At 47.3% G+C, this 25577-nt stretch overlaps 1 protein-coding gene and 1 long non-coding RNA gene across 7 annotated transcripts in view; one reads left to right on the top strand and one right to left on the bottom strand.

The window, feature by feature from the left end:
* The window catches only part of LOC135899458 (muscle calcium channel subunit alpha-1-like), a 934514-nt gene that overhangs the window by 795179 nt on the left and 113758 nt on the right, over positions 1-25577 (top strand). For all 6 annotated transcript variants that reach the window (XM_065428717.2, XM_065428715.2, XM_065428718.2 and 3 more), the window contains 9 exons: positions 4549-4756; positions 5933-6053; positions 6729-6805; positions 11299-11591; positions 16573-16594; positions 16680-16740; positions 18984-19272; positions 20415-20544; positions 23130-23189. In XM_065428717.2, coding sequence (XP_065284789.1) covers positions 4549-4756; positions 5933-6053; positions 6729-6805; positions 11299-11591; positions 16573-16594; positions 16680-16740; positions 18984-19272; positions 20415-20544; positions 23130-23189 — 1261 coding nt within the window. The remainder of the gene's footprint in view (positions 1-4548; positions 4757-5932; positions 6054-6728; positions 6806-11298; positions 11592-16572; positions 16595-16679; positions 16741-18983; positions 19273-20414; positions 20545-23129; positions 23190-25577) is intronic.
* Positions 6249-14178, bottom strand: LOC135899460 (uncharacterized). Its single transcript, XR_010563619.1, has 3 exons — positions 13847-14178; positions 6355-6444; positions 6249-6281 (listed from the first exon to the last, which is right to left on the bottom strand). It is a non-coding gene; the product is annotated as an uncharacterized lncRNA (long non-coding RNA).

Here is a 25577-nt window from a genome sequence, read left to right as displayed (position 1 = left end):
TGTGTTTGGAATCGCTACGTAGACCTCTTCTCGCGTGATGGGTCTGTCCAGGTTAACGTTTTCTCTTCCCCGGTAGCGCTCTGCGTAAGCTGCTGGGTTTGTGCCCCCGAAGCAGTTAACGCGTACCTTCTCCAGGAGTTCCGAGTCTGGTCCCTCGAACTGGTTGATGAACCGGTAGATGGTTTTGTTGTTTCCTGCCTTGGTCGGATCTATGAGAGCCTTGAAGATATGCCACGTCCTCGCTGTGTTCAATGTTCCGTTGAGGGAGTCGCTGAATTGCTGCCAATTTTGCCTTGCGAATTGCGCTGCGTATTCCTCTGCTTTCGCTGTGACTTCTGCGATCTTTATCTTTAGCTTCCTGTTGTATTTTTGTTTCTTCCACGTCTTGGTGAGCCCGCATCTACCTTCCCACAGCTTGAGCAGTCTGGCGTCTACCTCGGGCGTCTGAGTCGTTCGCGCGATTTCTTTGGTGAACTTGCGCTGTTTTTCCTTGGGCATTCTCCCTCACTCTTCTATCGATTGGATCCCGTTCTCGGCGAGATTCCTATCGCATGCCTGTCGAAAAACGCTCCAGTCCGTAATTTTTGCCGATCCCAGCTGACGCCTTAGCCCTTTTGAAGTTACTTGCGTCTTGAGTGGTAACTACCCACGTTCCCTAACAGGTTCTCCCACACTGCTTGTTCCGCTCCTCGTATGAACGTGAGGTCGGGGCAGGTGTCGGTACTAACGCTGTTTCCGATTTTTGGTTGGAGTGTCTGGTTCTGTGAGGAGGTTGCAGTCGGTGTTCTCTGCTGCCTCCGCCAGCATTTTGCATTTTGGGTGTGCTGTTTGGTATCCCCAGCTTTTGTCATGGCGTTAAAGTCTCCTAGGATGATTAGCGTGCTGTCCTTCGCTAGTTTGCGTGCGCCATGGAAAAGCTCGTAGAATTTTGCCTTCCTCTGTTTCGGGGGGCTGTATGTATTTACAATAAGGATACTGCCCCTCTTTCGTTTCTTCTTTGGTATAATTTCTACAATCACGTGCTCTACTTCGGTGTAGGCTATCCTGTCGTGGCTTATGGCGATGAGTGCCTTGCTGACTAGGGTTGCCGTTCTTCCTTTCTCTTGAGTCTAGTAACACGTGTATCCTGCGACTGTTGGTGTCGTGCCCGTCTTTTGAAGCGATATGATGTCGGGTGGTGTTTGTTGTGTGTGGATGTATTGTTGGAGGAGGCCCTGCTTCTTACGGTAGCCTCTGCAGTTCCATTGCCATATATCTAAGGTTTCTTGCTTGCTTAAATTTTTACTGGCCATGTTTAAGCCTCGGTGTTGTATGCGGACATTTCGGCGAGGGATGCCAGCGCGGGGCGGTGGTAGGCCTTCTCTCTAATGGTCTCGGTAAACTGCTTGCGGATGCTGCACCGGAGCTCGGTGACTTGTAATTGCACTTGCTGCATTTGTTGCTGCTGTTGCTGCATCATCTGCTGCATCATTTGCTGAATCTCTGCTTTAAACTTGGCGAAATCCTCGTTGCCTGCTTGCCATGGGGCTTGGGTTTGTACGGTTTGTGGCTGCGGAGGGCTGTTCGATCTGTGGTCTCGCACTGCCTTCGTTAGTTCTGCTATTTGGCGTTCTAGCTCTTTTTGCCTAGCGCGTGATAGCTCTCATTCGCACCTCAGCTCTATTTTCTCCACGTCCTCCTGTCTAGGCTGTTCGCGGTTGCTGTTTGCGTTGTTCTTTTTGTTAGCTACCCCACCCGAGTGCGGAGCAAACCAGGGGTTTTGGGCTCCCCAGCTCACCTTGACGCCGCCGCTCTTTCGGGTAGGCTCCTTCTTCGTCTTATTCTTCTGCTGCTGCTGCAGCTGGCTCCCTCCCTTAATGACCAGGGGCGGCAGGGGCGCAAAGGACCGTGACCGGCTCCCTGAATGGCTCCGCGACGCCCGGGATCTCGAACGGCTCCGCGAAGTCTCCCCCTCCGAGCTGAACCACCTCGGCTTCTTGCCGCGGTCGTCCCGGCTGCGACGTCTGCTCTCGCGTCCGCCTCCGTTGCTGCCGCCGTTGGCCTTGCCTCGCAGGTCCCTGGCTTTCTTTAGTCGGTCTTGGCACTCCCTCGATCCGGTAGCGTGGTTGCCTACGCAGATCAGGCATCTCGGGGTACACTGGTGATCCTTTGGCGGGTTCTGCATCCCGCACTGTTTGAAAGCCCTGGCGTCCGCTGTGGGGCACACGTTGGAGCGGTGACCTTGTTGGCAGCAAACGTAGCAGATTTGTCTTGTGGGCCGGTACGGGTAGCACTTCTACTCGGCTGCGCAGCAGATGACGTGTTTCGGTGTGATGGTCCGTCAAAGGTGATGACGGCCGTCTTGGTTTTGCCTAGTCTTCGGGCGCTGTGGATGGTGACACCCTGTGCGCGCGTCCACAAGTCGGCTTTCAGTTCCTCCGGTGTCGCTCCAGGGTCCTCTCCGTGTATCACGCTACGCCGGGTGCTTTCCGGTGCGGCGACGTAAGAGTTCACGTCGTATGAGCGTCCCTCGATCGTGAGGCTAGTGATGCGCCTCGCGAGCTGGGCGGCCACCTCGTTCGGCGTGCTCACGATTATGCTGGATCCTGTGCGGAGCCTGGTGATCAGGTCTCTTCCCTCGAACTTGTTGCTGCATGCCGCGGCTACGGCCCGGGCCACTTGAAATTGGTGGAGCGACTTGACTACGAGTCCCTTCGGTCGCAAAATAATCATGAAATCGTCTCTGGGGAACGGGGGCAGCCTCTGCCTAGCCTGCCGCTGCGCTCCTTTCCCGTCTTTTTTCAGCGCGCCGGAAGCTGGCGCGCCAGCTGTCGGCGGACGGGCCGGGGATTCCCCTCAGAGGTCGCCTTGAGCGGCCGGGGAATTCCCGGCGCTGGCGGCGTTCCGTCCGTTCTTGCTCTGTCGCTTCTTTTGGATTTTGGTAATGACCAATTCCCAATTTGCTTCGTCTTCGTTGTGAGTGTCTTGCTCCTCCTGCATGGCGGAGTCCTCGATCTCCCCGTCCGCCGAATTCTCGGAGTCGGAGGCGCCGAGGTGGTCGTCGTCCATCTCTTGCGCTTCTAGCAAAGTCTGGGCTAGTGTACTCGTCGATGGCTCAAAATTCGGATATTTCGTGGAGTGGGAGTCGTGTCCAGGCTGCATCGCTGTCGCTGAGCGGGCCTGGCTGTCCGCAAACGCCCGTAGTCGTGATAAACCTCGGTAGGCTTAGCGGCGAGCGTTTGCCGCCAAAGTCCGGTAATTTGCCAAAAAATGGTCCTACCGTCTTTAAATCGGTGTCCGGGTGATCCAGCTTGTGAGCTCTCTCAGATCCAACCCAAAAGTTGGCAGCCCGGTGGGTCGAGATAGTCCGTGAAGGTCGTAATCTACGGAGCCCATGCGACGAACTTCCGCACTGCTCCGCTTCTTCTTCCCCTTCTACACTCACGAAACACTTCTGAAAACAAACTGTCAACGGTTAATACATGGTAGCTTGTGAGTTAAAATGCTACACCGTGGCAATATTTTTTTTTTCGACTTCCTCTATGGCTGCCGTAGTTTTTCGGAAACGTCCTTTTTGAATGGTTATGTGAAAACGCCATCATGCATTTGATTTGCTTTTGAAAACAGTGTTTTGCTATGTAAATAAATACATTTGACGAGGAAACCACATAGGAGATCGCCTTTGGCGAAAGTCACTTTGCAATATCTTTGAACATATGATGTTCACCACCTCTTGAGTGAGACTTTTGAGAGATATTACTTACAGTTTTGGTGGCAATAAGGATGTTTCTTTTCTTCGCCTTCTGCCGCATAACTATGGATAATATATTTTCGGAAATTGAGTGTTTGTGCAGATTATTCGCATAGGCCCGTCATTTTGTGTTCTTTGAGTGTCACCATGAATTTATTTTTAGCATATTGTTTTTCTTTCTTCTGATCATACTCTGAAGCACAGGAGCAGCTCGAACTTCGGAGAGTTGACATCATCTCTTTAAACATACATATTTAAAAAAAAAAACAGAGATATATTTCTAAGTGCAGAGGTTTGCCTTGCTGCAGGCTAGATATGCTACAGCAGGTTTTGTATGTGACGAGGAGTGAAAGAGACTGAGAGACGCGTACAGAAGCGATGATGTTAAAAGCGGTGGCATGCGAACTCAGTTTAGCTTCGGTAGTCTCGCTGCAACCCGCAGGAATCCTTGATCCTTCTTTTCCAACGAGAAATACGAAGGAAGCAACTAACTATGGTCAAGGGACCTCCAACAGCTGAAGGCGCGCGCCGCAATCCATGTTCAAATTGTCCTTTAATGCAGTCATTTAGGTTGCAAAGCAGAGGAAACCGTGAGGTGTCAAATTCATGTAAACGCGCTCAGGTGAGCAGTGTCGGAAATATCACGGACCTGTAGGAGAAAACATGTCATCTACGGCAGGCGGCAGAATTTGGCGATATTGTTCCTAACGAAAAATTTCGCTCACAAAACAGCCACAAATTGAGGAAGGGCGTCGCTGTCTCTGCACTGGCACTGACCTGGCTGGCGTCGCACTTTCTCCCCTCCCGCCCCGTGACAGGTATTGGGCGTCGCTTCGGAACCTGGTGGCGTCTCTGATCAACTCGATGCGGTCGATCGCCAGCCTGCTGCTGCTGTTGTTCCTGTTCATCGTGATATTCGCTCTGCTCGGAATGCAGGTGTTCGGCGGCAGGTTCAACCGCCGCACCGAAGACAAGCCGCGAAGCAATTTCGACACCTTCTGGCAGGCTCTGCTCACCGTATTCCAGGTGAATCACTCGATTTCCTCCGCCATGTCGCATAATGGACGAAGCCTGTGTCTTTTCCTTTCTTTGTTTACTGAGTTTACAGTGCTTCGTAACCAAGGAAGGGCAGGTGGAATGCGCGCACGAGCGGCGTACCATAAAGCTGGCCTACCACGATTATGTAAAGCTTATTTGTGCTTTTTTTTGCCATAGCTCAAGACCGAAAGATAGTCGATGCAGCCGTGAAGTACCCAAGGGTGACTTTCGGTAATACGTTAACGAGTGATGTCAAAAACAATGCTGACGACGAATGATGAAAGGAGGACGAGCATTGAGTTAACGATCACGTATTTTATTCTCGATCGGTTATCAGATTGCTTGTGTGCCCGTCGCGGTGGTTCATTGGTTATGGCATTTTGTTGCTGTGCACCAGGCCACGGCTTCGATTCCCAGCTGGGCGCTTGCGTTGTGGTGGGGCCGCAATGCGAGAATGTCCGTGCACTTGCATTTAGGCGATGTGTTCAAGTATATCACGTGGTCAAAATTCACCTTCTGTAGTTTCCGCGTTGCTAGAGGACATTGAAGCAGGTAATTTCAATTTATACATCAAAAATAGTGTCACGGAGTGCGATAGATGGTTTGCCTTAACATTATCACACTTGTTGGTACATGTGCCGGAATGCGAGCAAAAAAAAGTGGTTTACAAACCGTACTTTTCCTTCTTCCTACAGTGAGATAAAGAGATTTAAAGTCGGCAATTTTTCAAAGAGGCAACTATACTGCAAATAAGTCAGTAAAGCTTTGACTTACAAGTTTACAATACATGCTGTTATAACTCGGACTATTTCCTTCGATATTGATGCAGTGTGCACGTATTTATATGCAGAACAACGGCTTGCACACCGCCGTTCATACGAAAAGCTCTTGTTACTTCACGCATGTAGAAACATTGTTGCAGAAAAAGAAAAATAAGGCAAACAGCTGATAGTCGGGTCCAGCATGTATGTCCTGCTTTTTAGAGTCGTATCAGAGGGGCGTAGTTTATTTCTTTGCCACACGTTACGAACATAGTAATACCTACCGAGTACACGCAACCTTTTGATACTTCATGCGCAGAATAGCGCTGCGGATCATTTGTTGCAGCTAGGCTCCTGCAGTCTACGTGCTCAAGCATACCCGTGATGCGTTGTTCTGCCGCAGATCCTGACCGGTGAGGACTGGAACGTAGTGATGTACGACGGCATCAAAGCCTTCGGCGGTGTTGGCTCTCTCGGCGGGATGGCCTGCATCTACTTCATTATTCTTTTCATTTGCGGCAACTGTATCCTTTATGGGAGCATCGACGTGCGCTTAAGGTCCGGTGCTGGCAACACAGGAATTGTTGCTCGTTCTTCATTTTTTTCTGCTAGCATTCATTACGAGCAATCTCTATACTTCCTTCGTGCTTGTCTCGTTGAGCAATAGGCGACAAATCCAGCTTTACCACCCCCCCCCCAAAAAAAAAAAAAAAACATGCCTGCCTGTTTTGCCGCACGTCGCTGTCCGTGACCTACGAGGAAACAGTGTACGTTCCAAAAGTACACAGTACAGTGAATTACCTTATTAATTGAATTTATACATACTTTTGTAGTGCTTCCTGTGACTACCATGATCCCCCTGCTTGGCAGGAGGGTGCCGACGATTGCCGACCAAATATTACAATGCCGCATCATCTGCGAAAAAAAAGAACACGCAGCATCAGAGAAAAACGAATAAGGCTCAAATGCATTTAGTAAAAGAAAGGCGAGTGTTTAGGGGACAAAGAGAAAGTGGCCTGGCACAGCGCCTGCACTAAAACACCGTGCGGCAGTAGACACTATTCTTTAAAGCGTCAAATGCGGAGTTCCACATTTACTATCTTCAGCCTTGGCGTGACATTGACTTCGCGCTTTGCCTGAGCCCAAATTCGCTTCTATTTCGCGAACTGAGCTTTCCTTGACTGCACGTTGTAATGAAGACATATTGCTCAACGTATTCTTGGCCATCGCAGTAGACAACCTGGCTGACGCTGAAAGCCTCACTGCCATAGAAAAGGTGAGTCTTCCTTTGTGCCAGAGAAACTCGTACTTTATTTAAACTTGAGTACAGTAGCGCCTCATCATGCGTGTGGTAGCACTGCTAAAGGGCCCCTAGCCTGGGATGGCTATTTTGAACAGACAAGCGCAGCGGCCACATGCCGCGTTGACAATTGTGTCTGAAAAGTATTACAGCGCTGCGCGCCGCAACAAAGTAGTTCAAATTTCAAACCAAACGCCACACGTACCCCCTCTCGTGGAAGCACCACCACCAGCCAGAGACTTGAGCTTAACGTACGAGCTCTACGACTTAAAACACAGCACTGTAACGTCGCTCACCAGGACAGGTTACTTCGCTAAATCGTCCAATACGCAACGCGCAACACCGCCACCCGAAATGCGCCACGCAGCTAAAAAAAAAAAAAAAATGGAGAAAGAGGAGAAGGTGGGCCTTCTCGCGTGAGCCTAGCTAGGTCGTTCTGTTTATGGATAGAAGAAGGAGGGAATCGCTTGAGTATACTGCCCGAGGCCGACAAAAAGTGTGTCTTTGTTTACGGACGCGCTCGCTTCCTGGCGGTACGTGGTAACAGGACATTCAATTTGTTCTACCTCCCGAACACTGGACCGGTGTGCAAAAATGATTTTGCTTAAGTGATCAAGAAGCGGCATTTTAGAGCTTGCAGTGTAAGCTGAAATTTACATGCGCCCTGGAGAAGGGCCCTTCAAGCCGACATCAGCATACACGGATGTGCGAAAATGAATAGATTTATTAGAAACGTCTCAAATAGACCCTGCCATGTTGATATTGCTACCTGTAAGTTTCTCCTTGATCAGCGCCATCTGTAGAACTTCCTAGAGTTTAGTGGCCTGAAAGAAATATTGTTTTCCAAGGTTACTTTATGAAGTATAACAGGATCGAGATTGGGTAATACTTCATGCGGGCGACTCGGAATGGCTGAAGTTTGCGCGCTGAAGAAACAAGGCGCCCTAATGAACTGCAAGCGCTTCACAAAAGCTGTCCTAATAAGCCGTGTTCTCTTCGAACGTACAAAATTAATCAATCAATGAATGAACCAATCAATGAACCAACCAATAATTGAACGAATCAATCTGTCCATCAACGAGTGCCCAATTCGAAAATTCAGTACCCACTGGGTCATCTCGCCTGTTCTGAATTCAGCAAAGTTACTTTATCAGCGAATAAATCACGTCACGAACAATGAATGCAGTAGCAAAGTCATTCATAAAATGGGCGCCTAACTTCTTCAGCACTTTACACCACTTGTACTTTATTAGAGCTCACCAGGCCAATAAGGACACATAAGGAAAGGTTCGCAAGCATATCCTTTCAATTAGAAACATTATTTTCCCTAAATCACAGTACTTGGTGGTAAGTACATATTCTGTTCAGGCTTTTTAAATAAACGATTGTACGTGTCCGTGAGTGGGATTTGAAGTATGACACCCAAGGGCAACAAGCCGACGCTGTAACCATGTCGCTATCCAAAAGCTGTCGATTTTGTCACAGAGAATAAAACAAAAAGCCTAAGAATAATAATATCATGCGTGATTAAGTCATAGGTGCGAGCATTCATATAGTTGACCTGTGTGATAACAGATTATAATTTACCTTATGACAGAAATAGGAAAATTTGCTCAATGACATGGTTACATGCTCATTTTGAATATCATTGCTTACGCTGCAAATTTAAGTGGCTAAGTGAAACCAGTGTGATAATGTAGTGTTTTATACGCTTACACATTTGGGTGTGAAGCTACTGCGGGTCGCATCGGACTCGATAGCGACGTCGCAAAGTTTTGGTGCCATCCGAAATGAGTGGTCGTGTGCAATGTTTACAATAAAGTTGAGTACGAATGCTCTTGTGTGATTTCTCTCAACAAAGCATCGTTGCCGCAACCCGGGAGCAAGAGTAATGCTCTTTCATTAAAACAGTGTTCACGGAGCATTGCAGTTGGCTCTGTCGGGGCCTGCTGTGCATGGACACGGTGGTGAGTGAGTGAGTGAGTGAAACAACTTTATTTTGTCCACTAGAGACGTAAGCAAACGCCACGCCACCTGGCTAGGCCCACTCGGGGACCATCAGGTGGAACCTGACGGCCCTGTCGCGAGCCCTCTGGACTGCCAGGGTTTGAGAAGTCTGATCCTGGGCCCTAATCAGCTTCTTCATTTCCTCTTGAGTGAAAGGAGGACCGGCAGAGGCGCAGCCCCACAGGACATGTTCGAAGTCCGCATAGTCACCACACAGAGGGCAATCCGGGCTTGGGAACCGGTCGGGGTACATTGTGTGTAGCGCTGCGGGGCTCGGGTAAGTGCTTGTTTGCAGTAGTCTGAGAGTGACTGCCTGGGCCCTGCACAGCGAGGAGTGCGGCGAAGGTAGGACTCTTCTTGACAGATAATTGTGTTTGCAGATTTCGTTGTACGAGCAGAGAGGCTCGGGTCGCCCAGGAGAGGACGCGTTGCCCAGCGCACGGTCAGTCAAACCTCGTGCAGCCGAGTGCGCCTCCTCGTTGGGGTTGATCAAGGCACCCTCAATGGTCCCAAGGTGCGCAGGGAACCAGGCCAAAGAGTGATGTTTCATGTCTTTGGTACTTTGGATGATACGTAGGGCCTGGGGAGCCACCATTCCCATCTGAAAGGCCCTGACAGCGGCCTTAGAATCCGAATAAATCGTGTCATGTACACTGTCCGTCAATGCAAGAGCAATAGCAACTTGCTCTGCAACGCTGGAATTAGAAGTGCGGACGGTAGCGCAGCTAAGGATTTTAGCATCACAGTCGATGACCACTGAGGAGAAGGCCTCTTCTTGAACGTAGGAAGCAGCGTCTACGAAGCATGTTCGGTCCTTGTTCAAGCGGGCACTGGCGAGCAGAGCTTTACCCCTGGCTCGCCTTCGTCCTTCGTTGTAGGTGGGATGCATATTTCGTGGCACCCGGTGTATGTAAATTTTGGACCTTGCGTCGCTGGGCAGCTTCACAGCGTCGAGACTGACGACCATGGGGTTACGTCCCAGCTTGCCAAGTATGGCTCGGCCCGCTGGGGTACCGGAGAGTCTGACGAACTGGGAAAATTCTTGGGCTTCAACGATTTCTTCGAACGTGTTGTGAATTCCCAAATTGAGAAGGTCTTTTGTGTGCGTTCGCATGGGAAGGCCGACGGCAAGCTTGAAGACTCTTCTGATTAAGGCGTTGATCTTGTTGCGCTCCGATACGAGCCAATTGTGCATAGCCCCTGAATAAGCGAGGTGGCAGAGCACGAAGGCGTGGATAATGCGGATCAGATTGTCTTCCTTGATTCCGCAGTACCTATTGGCGATTCTTCGGATCAGGCCGAGGGCGCTTTCGGTCTTGGAACAAATGCGTTTGAGGGCGGCTCCATTGGCCCCGTTTGACTCGATAAACATTCCTAGGACCCTGATAGTGTCTACCCGCGGTACTGGGGAGCCCTTACCGGTGAATAATGTAATGTGGCTCTCTGCTGCTGGCTTCCAGGATCGGTGTGAACCGCCTCTGGGCCTCTTCTTGTAGAGCAAGAGCTCGGATTTAGCGGGCGAGCACCTTAGCCCGGTGGGGATTAGATACCGCTCCGTCACATCGATGGCCTCTTGCAAAGCACCCTCGACCTGCCCTTCACATCCACTGTGGTAACACTGTGGACACGGTGGTAACATGGTAATTGGTTGGTTGGTTGGTTGGTTGGTTGGTTGGTTGGCCTTCATGAACGGCTTATACATACATAGCGAGAGAGGTAAATAGAAGTCATGAAAGGCAGGGAGAACGTCTTATATACAAATTTCAAATAAGCTAGGAGTTCACAGGAAGATTAGAAGTAGTTAAAAACAAAGAATGTCGCTGTAGCCATTGTTTGGACAAGGGAACTTGTCCTGACGGAGGGGTATCCTTTTCGAAATATTGGCTTCTGCGACATTTCTTGTCTCAGTACTGCTCATCGCTTCATATTGTGGCTGCTGGTGTCGTTTCTTCGCACAAGTGGCACATACCCACCGTGAGGGATTAGCAAAAAATTGGGCGTTTTGCACAAAATGAGTAGAGGTTGGGAAGGGAAAAAGAAGTTTAACTTGATATGTCAAATGTAGCTGCCTGCCACCATTATCGCATGCCATAGTCGTTATGGCTGTGATCTCTCGTAGTTTCGTTTGTGACCGAAGAAAGTGTGTTATTATAGCTTTGGCTGAAAGCTCACTCACTGCATTCGACATTAGTCTTTTTCCAAGAAAGGCAACGACTACGGCATATCACTTAGGTTGCTTTCATTAGGCTCTACGAAAAAGCCCGCATATTGTTGCTTATTGTTCCTTAGAAAGTGTCCGGCTGTTCAAAGCTTCCGTCAATCAAGTATATCATCTTCTTTTGAATGTTATTGTGTCTGCTCGCGCCAGCCTTCTATAATAGATGTTTCGCCAGCTAGCCCCACAGGAAATATTGCAAAGTACATAACGGGAAACGAACACTGGATTCACTCTCACTCTGCAGGAGGAAGACGAGGAAGAGGAAGGCGCCGAGGAAGACGAGGACGAGCGGCGCAAGCGGCTCCGCCAGGAGCGGAAGCGGCGCCTGCGGCGGCGGCGTAGGCGGCGGCGCCGGCGCGAGCGCAAGCGGCGTCAGCAGCAGCGGCAGCAGCGGGACGCCGAACAGAACAACGGCGGGGCCAGCCAGGACGAGGCCTCGAACGATGCGGGAAGGGGCGCGAACAACGGGGGCCACCCGCCGTCGGACAAGGCTGACGCCCTGGCCGGCCACATGAACCACGCGCCGCTCATCAAGATGTGAGGGCGCCACACGGCACGCTGCAGATGTTTGGTAGACGGCTTCTTAGGACGCTGTAATAGTTCTGCGGATGTCGTTTGAACAAAAGTTGCCTGGTTGAGGTGTTAGCCCGGCGGAAACGCGCAAGGTAGAGAGAAGTAATTAATAAAGCGAAAATCAGACGTCCACTCGTTCGTAGCAATTGCTACAAAGGAAACCCATACGGGTTGCTCGAAAGAAAAGCCTCGCAGTTTAAGGAAAATTCGTCCTGGTGTGGCATTCGAACCCGTGAGCACCGCCTTTCCGGGGCAGCCGCTCTAACATCTGAGCTAACGAGGCGGCTAGCAGATGACATGGCGAAGTCGAATTTGTCAACAACTCGAAGCAAAGGCAACAGTTTGACGTAATCTGACGTAGTTTTTCTTCAACGGCGAGGCTTTTCTTTGAGGAAGCCGTATGAGTTTCCTTTGCAGCAATTGCTTACGAACGGGCGGGTGTCTGACTTTCCCTTTATTAAAAGTTACCTAGCTGAACCGAAAACTTGAAGTGTTTCTGACAAGGTCAAAAAAAACAATCAATGCGATACACTGATCCCTCGCTCCTCGTTCTTTCTTTGCTCTCGTGCGGAACGTGTCGCGTTTTCTTCTCTTATACAACAAACACAAATAGCAACACCAGCAGGTACTTAGAAATCAGTAATCCCTAGAGTCGATGTTGCATAAATTAACGTTACTGCGTGAGATGTTTCTGCGAACAACTGCACGACTTTGATGTGATTTTTACGTGATGACAGATCGTTGTTCTTGCTTGCTGGACGCAGCGAACGGCTGAGGCTGCGATGGCAGCTAGTTTTCTGCAGTAGCGGCGCCAGTCTCCGATTATCGGTTACTGTCGGCAGAAGGATGAACATTAAGCACTGAGCCTCACCATTGAACCTAGTTGGCATCGCTAAATTCGAGCGGCACTACTGTTCTGAGTAAAATACTGAAGAAATATTGATTCACCAGCAAGCGGCTTCGCGGCAGTTAAACAGGAGGTTTTGGCTCTCTTTAGTGCACTCTTAATTTCTCACACATAAGTAAAACGATTCCCCAGGATAGCCGGTGATGTAATGAGGTCCCTGTCCATTGGCTGTCTTGTTACTGTCGCCATTCAACTTACCTGTAACTATTGACATCGACAAAACGCGAGCGCTGCAGCAGAGTATCAGGTGCTGTAGGACCAGGTCCATATTTAAGAATGAGGGCACATGGATGTGTTTACTGAGGAATGCAGTGAACGACAAATGTGCGTGAACATTTCGTGAAAGAAATCTACTCGCGACCTTTGGCTATTATACTGGCCAGTGAACTTCTTGAAATACCGCTGCTACTGAAATATTCATGGTCATGGACACTTCGTTCATCCCATGTGAAATTCCTGTATGACCAGAACCGTTGAACAATGTAGGGATTGCGTGGCTCCTTCTTAAGCTAATAAAAAGAAAGCCTGGTCATAGCTTCCTTGGGCCCAGCACTGTGGATTTGTTTCTGAATATGCAAAAATATCTGATAAGAACTGACTATTTTGTTCCACCGTATTCAATTCAAGGATATTCCCTTCATTGTAGGAATATTGACCTTATGCTGGAAAATATAAAGTTGTCAAGTTTATATCGACAGTTGACTGTAAACTGCCGCTTAAAGGACAAGTGCAACGAAATTTCACTCGGGCTAAATTGACCGCTAATGCCTAGCGTATACTCTCAAAGTAATGTTGGCAAAACTGTAGGGCTGGCAATCGCCTAATGTTGTTATTAGCAGCTATCAAATAGCGCCTATGCAGACCACGCGTGCACCTGGCGACAAAGCGGTAGCAATGCGGGCATGACGAATGTTGGAGAACCGCACGCAACTGTTGATCTCTCAGTTGCGCCGTGTTGCGCCTAGGCCGCCAGGCGCATTGCTCGCTCGTCATTTGCGAGTTCACGGCGGCCTCTCTCGGCGTGCGTTGTACCTGTGTCGTTCGTGATTTGAGCTTTTGCACGAATACCGATGCGTTGCGTGGTCGTCGCGTGCTCAAGTATGTACTCGAACACGAGAAACGGCTGTGCAGTCCACAACAAACGCTCATTAGACGAAGGCCGAACGCATATTTCCTGCCCCAGCTTTCAGAGCGACAGCGTGCACCACAGCGCAACCGGCGAGTGCGACGTGGACACGCTAACGCGCACAAAGCATGCAAACTGCAGTTGACGAAGCTGCACAAGCTACATTTCAACAGCGCACTCACTTACCCGTCAAGATGTGCTTGGCAAACGCTTTCTGGGTGCCGCGATGGGGCACGAAAGCCAAAGGTAAGTTGCGTTCAAGGGCGGATTTCTCGAGTGATCAATTCCTGTAGTGCATCATCTTCAAGATATTTCGTGGGTCTTTACATGGGACACGTCGAAGTAGACGAAGGAAATCCTTCCTGGTACAGCGCCAGAAACGAGCAGGAATCGCATGCTACATTTGTCACGACGCGGAAGGCGACGCGGCGGCCACGGCGTAGATGCGGCGGCAAGTCATGCAAGAATGCAATGTTGCCAGAGCGAAATGGACGATGCTTTATCGCGCCCGCAGTCAAGCCTCTCTGGCCGCGCTTTGCGCAGGCTTAGCACCGAACACCTCTATCCTGGCCGTGCAAAGCCTCATTGCTTATCATCCTTTACTCTAGATGGCAGTAGTTGTCTGATCGGTCGGCGAGTCCTGCGCTTCGAGCGCGCTAGGAAGCGGCAGGTGAAGTCGGATACGTCATGCCGGAGGGGTTAAGATCCCTAAAATTGTGCCCTACATTTTAAACGTAATCTGCAGCAGCGCGGCGAGCGAGCGCGTCTTTAGAGAGTTTTAGCCCAGCGGGTTTACGGCCAGCGGAGCGGAGCGGTCTCCACCGTTGCGCCAGCGGAGCGGCTCGCGAAAAAAGAATTTTAGCCCAGCGGATCACCCGCTCGAGCGGGGTAAAGAGCGGGGCGCTCTGCTGCCCCACCTAGTGGTTCGAATAGGAGTTACTGAGAAATGAAATTGAATTACTTTTGCTTTTATTATGCAAGAAATGTTGAATAAAAATACATTACATGTTCTCAGTGCATTATTTGTTAATAATGTACTGAGTACTAATGTACGGGTCAGCGCGGCAGTCGCAGTCTTCGATGCAGAACTGCCGGCGTTCATGTTCGCGGCTGCCGTCTTGCATTTCCCATACACGCCCGCGCGCCCTTACGCACGCTCGCGCGCTGCGTATACCCTCCGCTGGGGAGTGCTTTCCAGCGGGCGTAAACGCTGCTCCGTAAAACCGCTGGCCGTCTCAGCGTGGTGCGCATGCGCAGTCGCGTCTCCGCTCGCCCGCTCCGCTCCGCTGGCCGTAAACCCGCTGGGCTAAAACTCTCTTTTGACGAAGACGCAAACGCAGCACGCTCGCTTGAGTGAACTCGGTCGCCAAGCTAGCGCATCATGCAGCCTGTTCCAGCTGCCCCGGCGTGCGATAGGACGTGTTCTATTCCCTCGCCAGCCACACTAGACTGTAGAGCGTCAAATTTCCGCCGATGTAACTGCGCCACGAGTGGAGCTCGTCCGCATTAAGCCGGACATGGCCACCCGAATGCGCTCGTCTTCGAGCGGAGGCAGAACGCATCGAGGCCCTGCTGTTGAACGTAGACAAGCAGACAGAAAAAAACCGGCTAGACTAGGGAATTATACTTCGCATCAAAGGAACATCGTGGATGCGCTACGGTATTGTCACAGCGCACGAAGCAGTTTGTGGCTAGCAGACGTGCTGGACCCGTTCAGTAATGCACCGGAACCGTGTACAGGAAGGAAAAGTGGACAGAATGGGCGCTGGTTCTCCACATTCTACACTGTACGTCACATCCGCCGAGTGATAATGGTGGCGTTTTCTTCAGTTTCGGCATGAAAAACATTGATTTTTGCGAGCTCTTTGTTACGCAACAAACTTTATTTCTAGCGTAAGATTTTGCACAGAGGTTGCTGCTTGTCTATATTATCTGGAACAGGGCTTTCTACGCGTTCGAAAATTTTGTTGCAGTTGGCCTTAAAGCAGCCGTTGTCCAGCCGTTCCTACGAATTTCTACAATTCTTTAATCGAGTGAAATCTTTATTTTACTGCAGTAGACGATGCAGTTGCACCGAGGTTAGGTTATTGGTCAGGTTTTAAAATTGTGGCTAATAGAGCGAGATGGTTTGTGAAGTGCCCAGTTTTTCGGTCTACAGGTGTTGATTACATTCAAAGCATGTTTGCTCTCTGAATAACTGAGTGAAGATGTCACTCGGTGTTCGCAGAAATCAAAGTGAATTATTACAAAAAAGTGCAAGAATACTGCACTCAATTTTACATACGGGAGGGTGGTCTTCCACAGCAGAAGCGTAGAAATATTTGTATACATGGAAGCCGAAAATCAAATTGGTTACATCTGTACTAGCGAAGTCGCTTTCATACTTCGCATTTCATACTTCGATAGCTCAACGCTATTGCCTTAACCCCCCAAAACCCAATATATCATTTTGGTTCGCTGAATTTGATGCCTGAAAACTCTAATTTAGTGCAGTAAACCCAATGCAAAGACCATATTAGGGTTTTTGATAATCTGGAGCGAGTTGTCAATTGTTAATATTTCAGCAAATGAATTACTAATTAAGTAATTACCATACTCATTAACGTTTACTCAACTATCATTTTGCTGTTTTCTTCACACTAACATACTTCCCATGGCCAAAAATACGTGTGCGCAAGTAATTTTACTTCTCTCTGACGTACGGAATGGTGTCCGGGCTCTGTGAGTTTAAACTGTGTTTCTGCTGCATTGCCCTGAATGTGACCGAGTCAACATGTTGCTTATATGCCGAGTTGTAATAGTTAAAACGTAGCCATTAACAGAAATGGTGAGCTTAATAATTCTCTTTCTAGTTTTATGAATGCTGCAGTCTTTTACTAGAGGTGACGATAAGCGTTTTGTCTTTATTTCAGATCTAAGGAAAAACAAGACAAGGTAATTAAACTGTCCTACGTATTCGCAGAGTTGCAACTCAACCACGTCTTAGTCGGCTCAACTGGACCTTGCTTTTCTTTTTCAGACACAAGTACAAATTACTGTAGAAGACACAAGTGCTGACGATGGGAGCGCGAAAAACCCAGGTGAGAACAGGGCACAATATTTTGAACCTAAACAAGATATAATATGCGAGAGATGTAATTACGGTGACTTATTTCAGGTGGAGTGCAACTTTTCCTTCTATAAGAAGCGTTTTGTTTTGAACCTGAGGTAAAATGTTGATTGTGTCATCATGGCCTAGGCATATAGATAAACGGAACTTGGCGACAGAATTAGTCTTGATCGCTAAGAGAGGTAGCGGAGAGTGGTCAAGACGAATGTGAGCGATTTATTTTGATCTTCATATATTGTAGGCAGTTTTAAAGGGCAGTACATTTCGTTGGAGGAACTTCCATCTTTGGCTTATAGCTTCAGATAAAATAATTCAGAACATTTGAGCTTGCAGTGTTTTCTCCGTCGAAGGTTAGCGCCGAATAATTTCTTTGGGAACGTATAAATGAGTACTTCTATCAAGTAAAAAGTATAGATTTCTGGGTCACGGTAACAACAAATAAACAACCGTAGTTTTCAATTGATTTTACAGAAGATGGTACAAAATTGCAAGTAGCTGGCCTTATCCACTAAGTATATAGGGCGTCTGGAAGATATTTATTCATAAACATTTTATCTAACTTTGCGATCTGTAAAATCGTTTTACTAATGTGACACACTCATTTGCTCCATAACACATGCATACCTACTTCTTTTTCTACTTATGGCAGGGTAATGAAATTTCCTAAACTTTCTAACTACAAGGAAAGAAAACCTCCTGCCGAAATCGGCATGTAAGCTCAAAAGTTGTCCTTTTAGCCCCGCAACCCCATTTAGAGTCAAACATAGAGCTTCTTTAAATTAGTGTAGAGTCGGCTGAACGTACGGAAACAACTTTAACAAACCTCCTCAGGATATTTCGTGCACCAAAGGGGTTAGGATGACGATTCGCCGATGATATTTTCACGGTGAGAAATGTGTGTGTCCTCATACGCAGTTCCTATTGCAACGATGCAAACGCAGTCTGGTTTCAGCTCCTCAAGAACCCGCATGCCAACGCTAAAAAAGTCACACGATTGTTTCAGACGACAATCGCGGCGCACTCAGGTCTGTTTGCGTTCAAGCCGCCATCGCGTCTCGTCGAATCCATGACCAGCCTCCTCTAAAAAGCTTAGGTATCGGCGTGCTCATGAAATGGTGGGTCGCGAGAATTACGTCCACTTAGCACTTTCAGGTAGTCGACATCCTGGCGACGATATCCGTCTAGGCGCAGTCTCACGAATGGGTCGCAAGCAACTGGATCTTGTTTTTATTGTTCAGGCACAATGTGCGATAGCTGCAGATACGGTTATTTTTACCCATTCTTTTCCTAACAGCGTTTATCGGGGCTTCTGTAGAGTTTTCCAGTTTTCAGTGCTACACCCCCCCCCCCCCCCCGCGCATCCCTTTAACACGTAAGCACAGAATGCTTTCGTTCCACGTAACGAACTCTCGCTTGTGAAATTGCGGGAAGCAGTGAGAGAGGCTTCGCCCTATACTAATCCCACAGTACTTAAACAGCTATCGTCTAGACGAACACACCACACAGGAAGTCATTTACTGGAACTTATGTTTGCAAGAACTGAAACCTTCAAACGCAGTTTTTTCCCGAGGACCGTTTCCGACTGGAACTGTCTCCCATGGGCCATTTTCCAGTCCCCTAATTTCGGTAAAGCTCTAGAAGAGCATTTGTTTGAGTGAATGAGTATTGTATAAGTGCGTATATGTGTATATATGTATAAATATGTATATGTGTATGTGTATACACATTTTTCTGCTTGTTTATTAGCGGCAACCTCTTAAACTGCCGTTCTTTTTTCTTTTTTATGTCACAGTGCATTATCATGCCTTGTATAGCCCCTCATGCATGGGCCATAACTGTTGGCCTGCAGTATTCTGAAATAAATAAAAAATAAATAAACAAATAAATAAATAAATAAATAATCCCTACTGCGGAAAAAACAGTAATGAATGTACTTGTTTTTCATTTTGTTTCTTCTTTAAGCCAATGGCACTTTCAGTGCCCCCAAAGGAATATACAAAACAGAAGGACATATTTTTTGACGTCTAGTTATTGCAGCTGTGATTGCATTCTGCAGCTCAGGAGCATCGGCACAAAAGGCCGGCAGCCGCATCATGGTAGCAAAGGCCAGGCGCGCAAACCAATGTGCCCAGTAAAACGAGAACAACGCGATTCTCTCCTGGTGCCCTCGTTTTTCACACTTATTCCTTGTCGTGCCTTTGTTTTCCTCTGCAGTTGACCAAGAGGAAAGCGACGATGACGATGATGACGGTAGCGACGAGGAGGACGACGACGACGACGAAGACGACGACGAAGATTACGGGGACGAAGAGGAGGACGTTGGAGACGAGGAAGACGAAGAAGACGAGGAGGATGAGGAAGAGCTGGACGAGGAGGAGGTTGAGTCTGACGAAGAGTCCGTCAGGTCGGCGCGCCCACGCCGCATGTCCGAACTCAACATCAAGACCAAGATCCGGCCCATCCCCAAGGCCAGCTCTTTCTTCATCTTCTCGCACGACAACAGGTAAGCGCTGTTTGATACCAAGCCGTACTGTGGAAGGCACTGTTGAACAAACTGCGCGGTCCAAGCTTTGAGGCCGCTCAACAAGTGGTGACAGTTCACGGTGCACTCTGCGGTCGTTCAGTGAGGAACGAACGGCGACTACAGCAAGTAGTCTTCTGCGACGCCTTCTGCTTGCGAGTTCATGTTTACCGCGCTCACTTACTCCACATACCAGCTAGCTTTACAGTGGGCGTCACTGTAAATGTACGATGGGAGGCGAGAACTTCCTGAAGTTCAGGGAACTTTAGGGCACAGTTCATTCCTATGCTCATAAATGCACCATAATTTTGAGTAATGACACCATATTTGTCTTTGGATTGAGTAAGTTTCACCCTTTCTCCGTGACTTGAAACTTCATGTTTAGTTATGCATCACTAATTTCTTTATGCACCCCTGGATCTTTTCTTCCATTCAGCAGGTAGAATAATGCAACTGTTAGCGAGGATAGTAGTTGAACGTCTTTAGCTACAACTTGCAGTGAAACTCAATAAGAGGAACGGGAAGGGAAGAATGGTTACGAAATGATTCCAGCGCTTCACTTTCAACAACACATGCGACGTACAAATATTGAGATGTTATTAATAGGGAATACTTATTGTTTGCTTGTTATTTTGTTTATTTGTTTGTTTGCATGTGTGTTAATACTGCTTGCCGTCGAAAAAAAGCCACTACAGGAGTAGTAATACAGAACATGCGATATATGTCACTTGCATGTAAAACATAACATATAGTATGCAAGTATAGCTGCAGGAAATGGTAATGAGTTAGCGCGCTCCATTTGTTTCAGTAACAGCCGCTTACTGAGCAATAAGGATCTTCACGTATTTCGCTTCGCAATGAAAGCATGCTAAAGCTTATCTCTATTTACAACAACACGACGTTGCAATGATACGGGTAAATTAATGCAACTCTGATTAAGCCTGCATGAACGGCTTGACTTATTATTGTTTAATGTATTATATTAGTCTTGCCTTTAAAGGCTTCATATGAGGATCAGGGGCTGAACGTGCTCCATGACCATTTCTTGCTATGCTTAGTTATGAAGGAAAGCCTCCCGTGTTTTTTTTTTTTTTGTGACGCTGTGTGTTCTGACTCTCCAACAGATTTCGTATCCTCTGCCACAAGATAATCAACCACAGTTACTTTGGCAACTTCATTCTTGTGTGCATTCTCGTCAGCAGTGGTATGCTCGCCGCAGAAGACCCGCTTCGCTCAAACACACACCGGAACACGGTCAGTACCTGTTTGTCTGGCCGTTTATCGTGTAGGTGACGTCGAAAACATGCGTTTGTAACGTGTTCAAGGAACCGCAATTCATTCTGGCGCATGCAGTTAGCAAAAGCGTGGCCTGCGAGACATTTTTGGTGCTCAGAGGCAACCATCACGGGGAAGTGGACTGTGACGCCACCTGTAACCGCACCCGTTTATGACCCAGTGTATTCATAGCTTGTTTTGATTGACGCTGATGTTATAGTGCGATAAAGTGCATTTATTACTTGAACACACTTCACCTTAGCCGGTGTTGTATTACGATTATTATTTTTATCCTCAGGTGCCCTCCTCAGGCTGACATGTGGTTTTCAATAAAGGGGAAGCAAAAATTGTTGTTAGCACTTTGACTGTTCCAACGCTTCTGGCAAAGCTATTCTAGTTATTGCATAACTAAAGAAAATTGCATTAAAACCAAGTATTTAAATAGTGCTTGAATCATACACAGACAGCACTGTGAACGCAACAGTAAAAATTAATTTGTCTAAAGCTGAAATCCTGTGTATCAGACATACCAAATCGATGCGCACGAAACACGTGAAAGTAACCAAATGATTTAGTTTCTTTTCCCCCCTAATTTTCGTTAATTTGATGCTTAAATGCAGTTACACATGCAGAAAGATAAAGGTGGTTTTGGCGGGCTTGTTTTATGTGTTATGCTGAAAAAAAAAAGATGTTCCTCCAGTAAAATATTTCCTGGGATCTCAGAAGTAGGAGTGTGTTCGTATCTGTGGCGGAAGAGAATTGCAGGAATTTCTCGTTCTCAAGAATACTTTTGTCAAGCATTTCGTAACGTGCAATATTATGGTCAGCATTGGGGCTTACGCGCATAGGCTGGGGCCACTGGGCGTTGACAACGGCGTCGATAGAATGACGAGGCACATAACCTCGGGGCCCGGGGATGTAGAGAAATATTTTGTTTTAATCTACTAAGATTTTCTTGTGGTGCTACGCTACCGGTTCTCTTCGGAAGAAACACATACGCTGAGGGTGTGTGTCGGCGCCGCTGAGTACCTTGAGGGACATACGTGTGCCCTTTTCTGGAGCTGGGCAAACTGCACGAACACCTGTTAAAGGGACGCTAAAGGCAATTACTGAGTCGACGTGGACTCTTTAAATACCACTCTCGAAACCCCGCAGCGCTTGCTTCGTGCAAGGAAAAGATTTCGTTTGCGAGGAAACTGCATCTGAAGGGTCCGAATACGTACCTCTATCGCAAATTCAAATCTCCCGCCACCCAACCCGTGTGTGGTGACGTTGCTTAAGTCATCACCACCATTTGCTCCCGTCGGTGAGTAAAACGGCACCCGACAGACGGCGGTACCGAGCCAAGACAGAGCGGTGGATTCGCCGCTGTAGCTGTTGTTGCTCAAGTGGCGTGCACCGTTCGGGCATACCGCTCGTTGCACGGACGTGAAATTGCATGCTACTTGCAGTTTGTGCGAGTTTCGCGGGCCAGCAAAATTACGCGCAGCACTACGCGATAACGAAACTGCTGAAACACGAAAGCGTGGGTGGCACAGAGTCAAGCGAGGACAAAACCTTTCGACCACTCGCGTCATGAGTTGTTCCTTCTAAAGATAAAATGGAACTGGACTAGTAGCATTTGCTCTCGTATTATAATTCAATACAACGATGTTTTTATAACGAGCGGATGAGTACTAGTGATACAATTTAACTGAAGAGTGCATTTCGTCATCGGAGCAAGTACTTGAATGTCCCGGGGGAGTCTGTGATTGTGTCGCGCTTTTACATCAATTTCTCGATTACTAAGGCTTGGTTCGCAATAATATCGACGCCTTAAAGATTCTCCAGTGCTAATCTGTCACTTTAGTTTGACTTAACGTTTGCCTTTAGTGTCTCTTTAAAATCTAAAACTCAATGTTCAAACCATAAGCAACATTGAGCGCTATGCACTGTCACGTGGCGGTGCCTGATTATAATTTTTTTATTGTGGGATATCCACGTCTCAGTCATGAAACATTGCAGAGTTGGCACTTAAGAAGATCATGAGTGTATTAAACGGAATAAAGGAAAAAGGAAAAGCGCAACCAGAAAAATCAGGCACTATACGCGAGTTAAACACTGAGACAACTATACATGCACATCATGCAATATCATTAGGAAGTTGTTTAGCAAACTCTTTGGCTGCCGGTTTTTTCTGTGCTCTGTCCAGAATATTTAATTTCTATATTGTACCAGGAAAAAATATACTGAGAGTAGCCTAAGTATGGCTCTCAGTATATTTAGCGGATTTGTACGCGTCGGGTGGGACGTTAGGTTTTAAATCACGTAAAGGTCCACGTTCGTGTTCTTTCAGACCACTGCACTCTGAATTTTGCAAATGTTCGAACTCAGTAAAAGACGTGTGCGTAGTGCAGTGGAGGGCGAGTGCTTGCAGTGTACTCTATTAGTGACATCACGTATGAGAAATAAAATGTGTGGACATTTTTCGAATGTTCAGCACTACATGAAACTTAGTGCACCTGCTGAGTTTACGTCGCCGTGTGCTTCACCAACGATTAAGTGTATACATTTCTGTCTTTCAGATCCTGAATTACTTCGACTACTTTTTTACCACTGTATTTACCATTGAGATCACGCTCAAGGTAAGCTTTGAATCATGGTATTTTGAACACTTCGGAAAGCTTATAACGCGTTCTTTGATTTTCAAGCAAACCAGCAATTTATTTAAGCATACCCATGTTACCTTTCCCCCTGTGAAATATTTTCTCGTATTTTGTTAGACTATGGGCACCTTGTATTTAAGGTTCCCGTCCTATTTTTTTTAACAGCCGTTTTCAGACACATGAGGAAAACGAAAAACTGAGTGCGCTTTTGCCGAGGGCCAATAGTGACGTGCGTAAGAAAGCTGCAGAAACTCGATTAGACGGAACTGTAAGCCTTGATATCGCGCCTTGCGTATTGCTGCCGTTATTTACCAGGCTCACAGTTTTCCTCCTTGCATTGTTGGTTTCTGAGTTTGCTCCTAACCATAGGAGCATGCTAAATATCTTTACGTAATATCTTTATATTTTCTTTACATTTAATATTGTTTTACAAAAAATTTCACAACGTGCCCCAGTTGTCAGTATTCGTATCGTGTTTCCTAAAAAAAAAAAAACTATCCAGACAGTATACTGTCTCCACTTACAAGGAGCTATAGCTCCTTGTAAGTGGAGTTCGTTTTAATCCAAAATATTTCTGGCTGCTTTATCGAGCATGGCAAACCTGAAAGCTGACAACACGGCGTGCTCTTTTTAGGCTTTGAAGAAAGAACATCGAGGTACTACTAAACTTCGAATTACTAACTTTGAGGCAGGTGCTAACATGTCACACTTGTAACTGCGGTTGCGCGGTCTTTCAACATTCTTTTAAAGGGACGCATTTTTTGCGATCCCTGGCGGACTTTCCCGACCGCGGCTGCTGCTGTTGTTGTCCTATCGAATAGGTCATGCTGAAAAAAAAAATTGAATGCCCGATGGTGGGATTGAACATCGGTGCGCCGGCACCATTGGACCACAATCGCACGTAAACCTCTATCGTGCCGACGCCAACTAATTCTCTCAGATGATCGCGCCGTGTGTCACACCATGTAGCACGGTTGCGCGCGCCAGTTTCCTCTGCCGCAGGGATACAGTGAAAATGGGCGAACTTACAGTATTTGATTAGGAGCTTCACGAAAGCTTCGCTTCACATAAATTCAAAGATGTGTGCTGGATCTGTGTAATTTTAATGCGTTAGCATTAGAAGTGTCAAAGTGTAAAATAAAAGCACTATATGTGTGTGAAGTGTAGGAAGCGGGTGACGTGGTAGAGGTAGAGAGGCGATGGAAAAGCTTAGAAGAGCATATGTGTATTGCAATAGACAGTCTCCTCTGGACTGTACTCAGTTGCACTTCGCTTCACTCCTCGAAGACGGCAAGACATGTGTCGAGTGAGCTCCCGAACAAAACATTGCAATGTGGCCAGGGCGGTTTAAATCACGAATCGAGGACTCCAACAAAGGTGCACCGTAATGCTACCGCATTTCTCTCGAATGTACCGCTAAATCGCCAGTGAACTTCTTTCTTCGACTCCTCTAAGGCGACAGCCTTGAACGTTTATGATATTTCAATGGCACAATTTGCCACTTGAAGTTCACTCCCGCTCTGCAGTTGCCAAAGGATTTCTTCACTGTTATGACACTTTTATTGATTTCAAGGTACCGAAGAAATTGACCTTTGACTAAGCAGGTCGCCAACAAAAGCCGTATTTGAATTTTTAAGGCGAGGTATTCTTTGGTGACTTCTCACGGGCTTGGCGTAAGTGCTGAATTATGCATCTATCAAGCACCCTGATCAGAAAATGACAATTTCTTGTCTTCAGAGCATCGTAGCGAGTCACATAATATATAAAAATATTGTTCTGAACGAGACCAAAACTAGAACTAGTCGCAGAGCAGGTAAAATTAACGGTACGGCCGTAAGCAGCGCAAATATAGTCGACAAGTAACCGCATTGCAGCGTAGACTGCACTATTTATTTACTTATTTATTTATTTTCTTACTTTGTTTCGCTCATTTGAGCATTACACTATAGGGGGGCAATTACATAATGGAAACGCGATGTAGGCATCACATACATGAGTGAGCAACAGAAAAAACGAAGGTGTAGAATTAATACAGTCGGTAGAATTAGCATGTGAAAGAAAACGCAGAAACTATGCAATTCAATGACGTGTGAAGACACGTAGAGGAAATGTGACTCGTACATTAGCGGTACCGGAATGAGCCTAGCCGGCCTCTTGGCAAACAGAAATGTGCGGCAACTAAACGCGACGCTGAAGAAGAGGACGTCGGCGCGCATGCGGTTAAAAAAAAGCAAATAAATGAAACACTCAACAAATAAAAACATCTTTCATCATGAATTACAAAGATTCCTGAACTTCCACGCTTGTCAGAAAAAAGAAGTACAGGTTCCATAAAAAAAATGGGACCTCTGACAACGAATAAAGTGA

The sequence above is a fragment of the Dermacentor albipictus genome, chromosome 6 (genome assembly GCF_038994185.2).
Source record: "Dermacentor albipictus isolate Rhodes 1998 colony chromosome 6, USDA_Dalb.pri_finalv2, whole genome shotgun sequence".
NCBI classification, from domain to species: Eukaryota; Metazoa; Arthropoda; class Arachnida; order Ixodida; family Ixodidae; genus Dermacentor; species Dermacentor albipictus.
The sequence above is the reverse complement of the archived record's forward strand: the minus strand, read 5'-3'. Positions and strand labels throughout refer to the sequence as shown.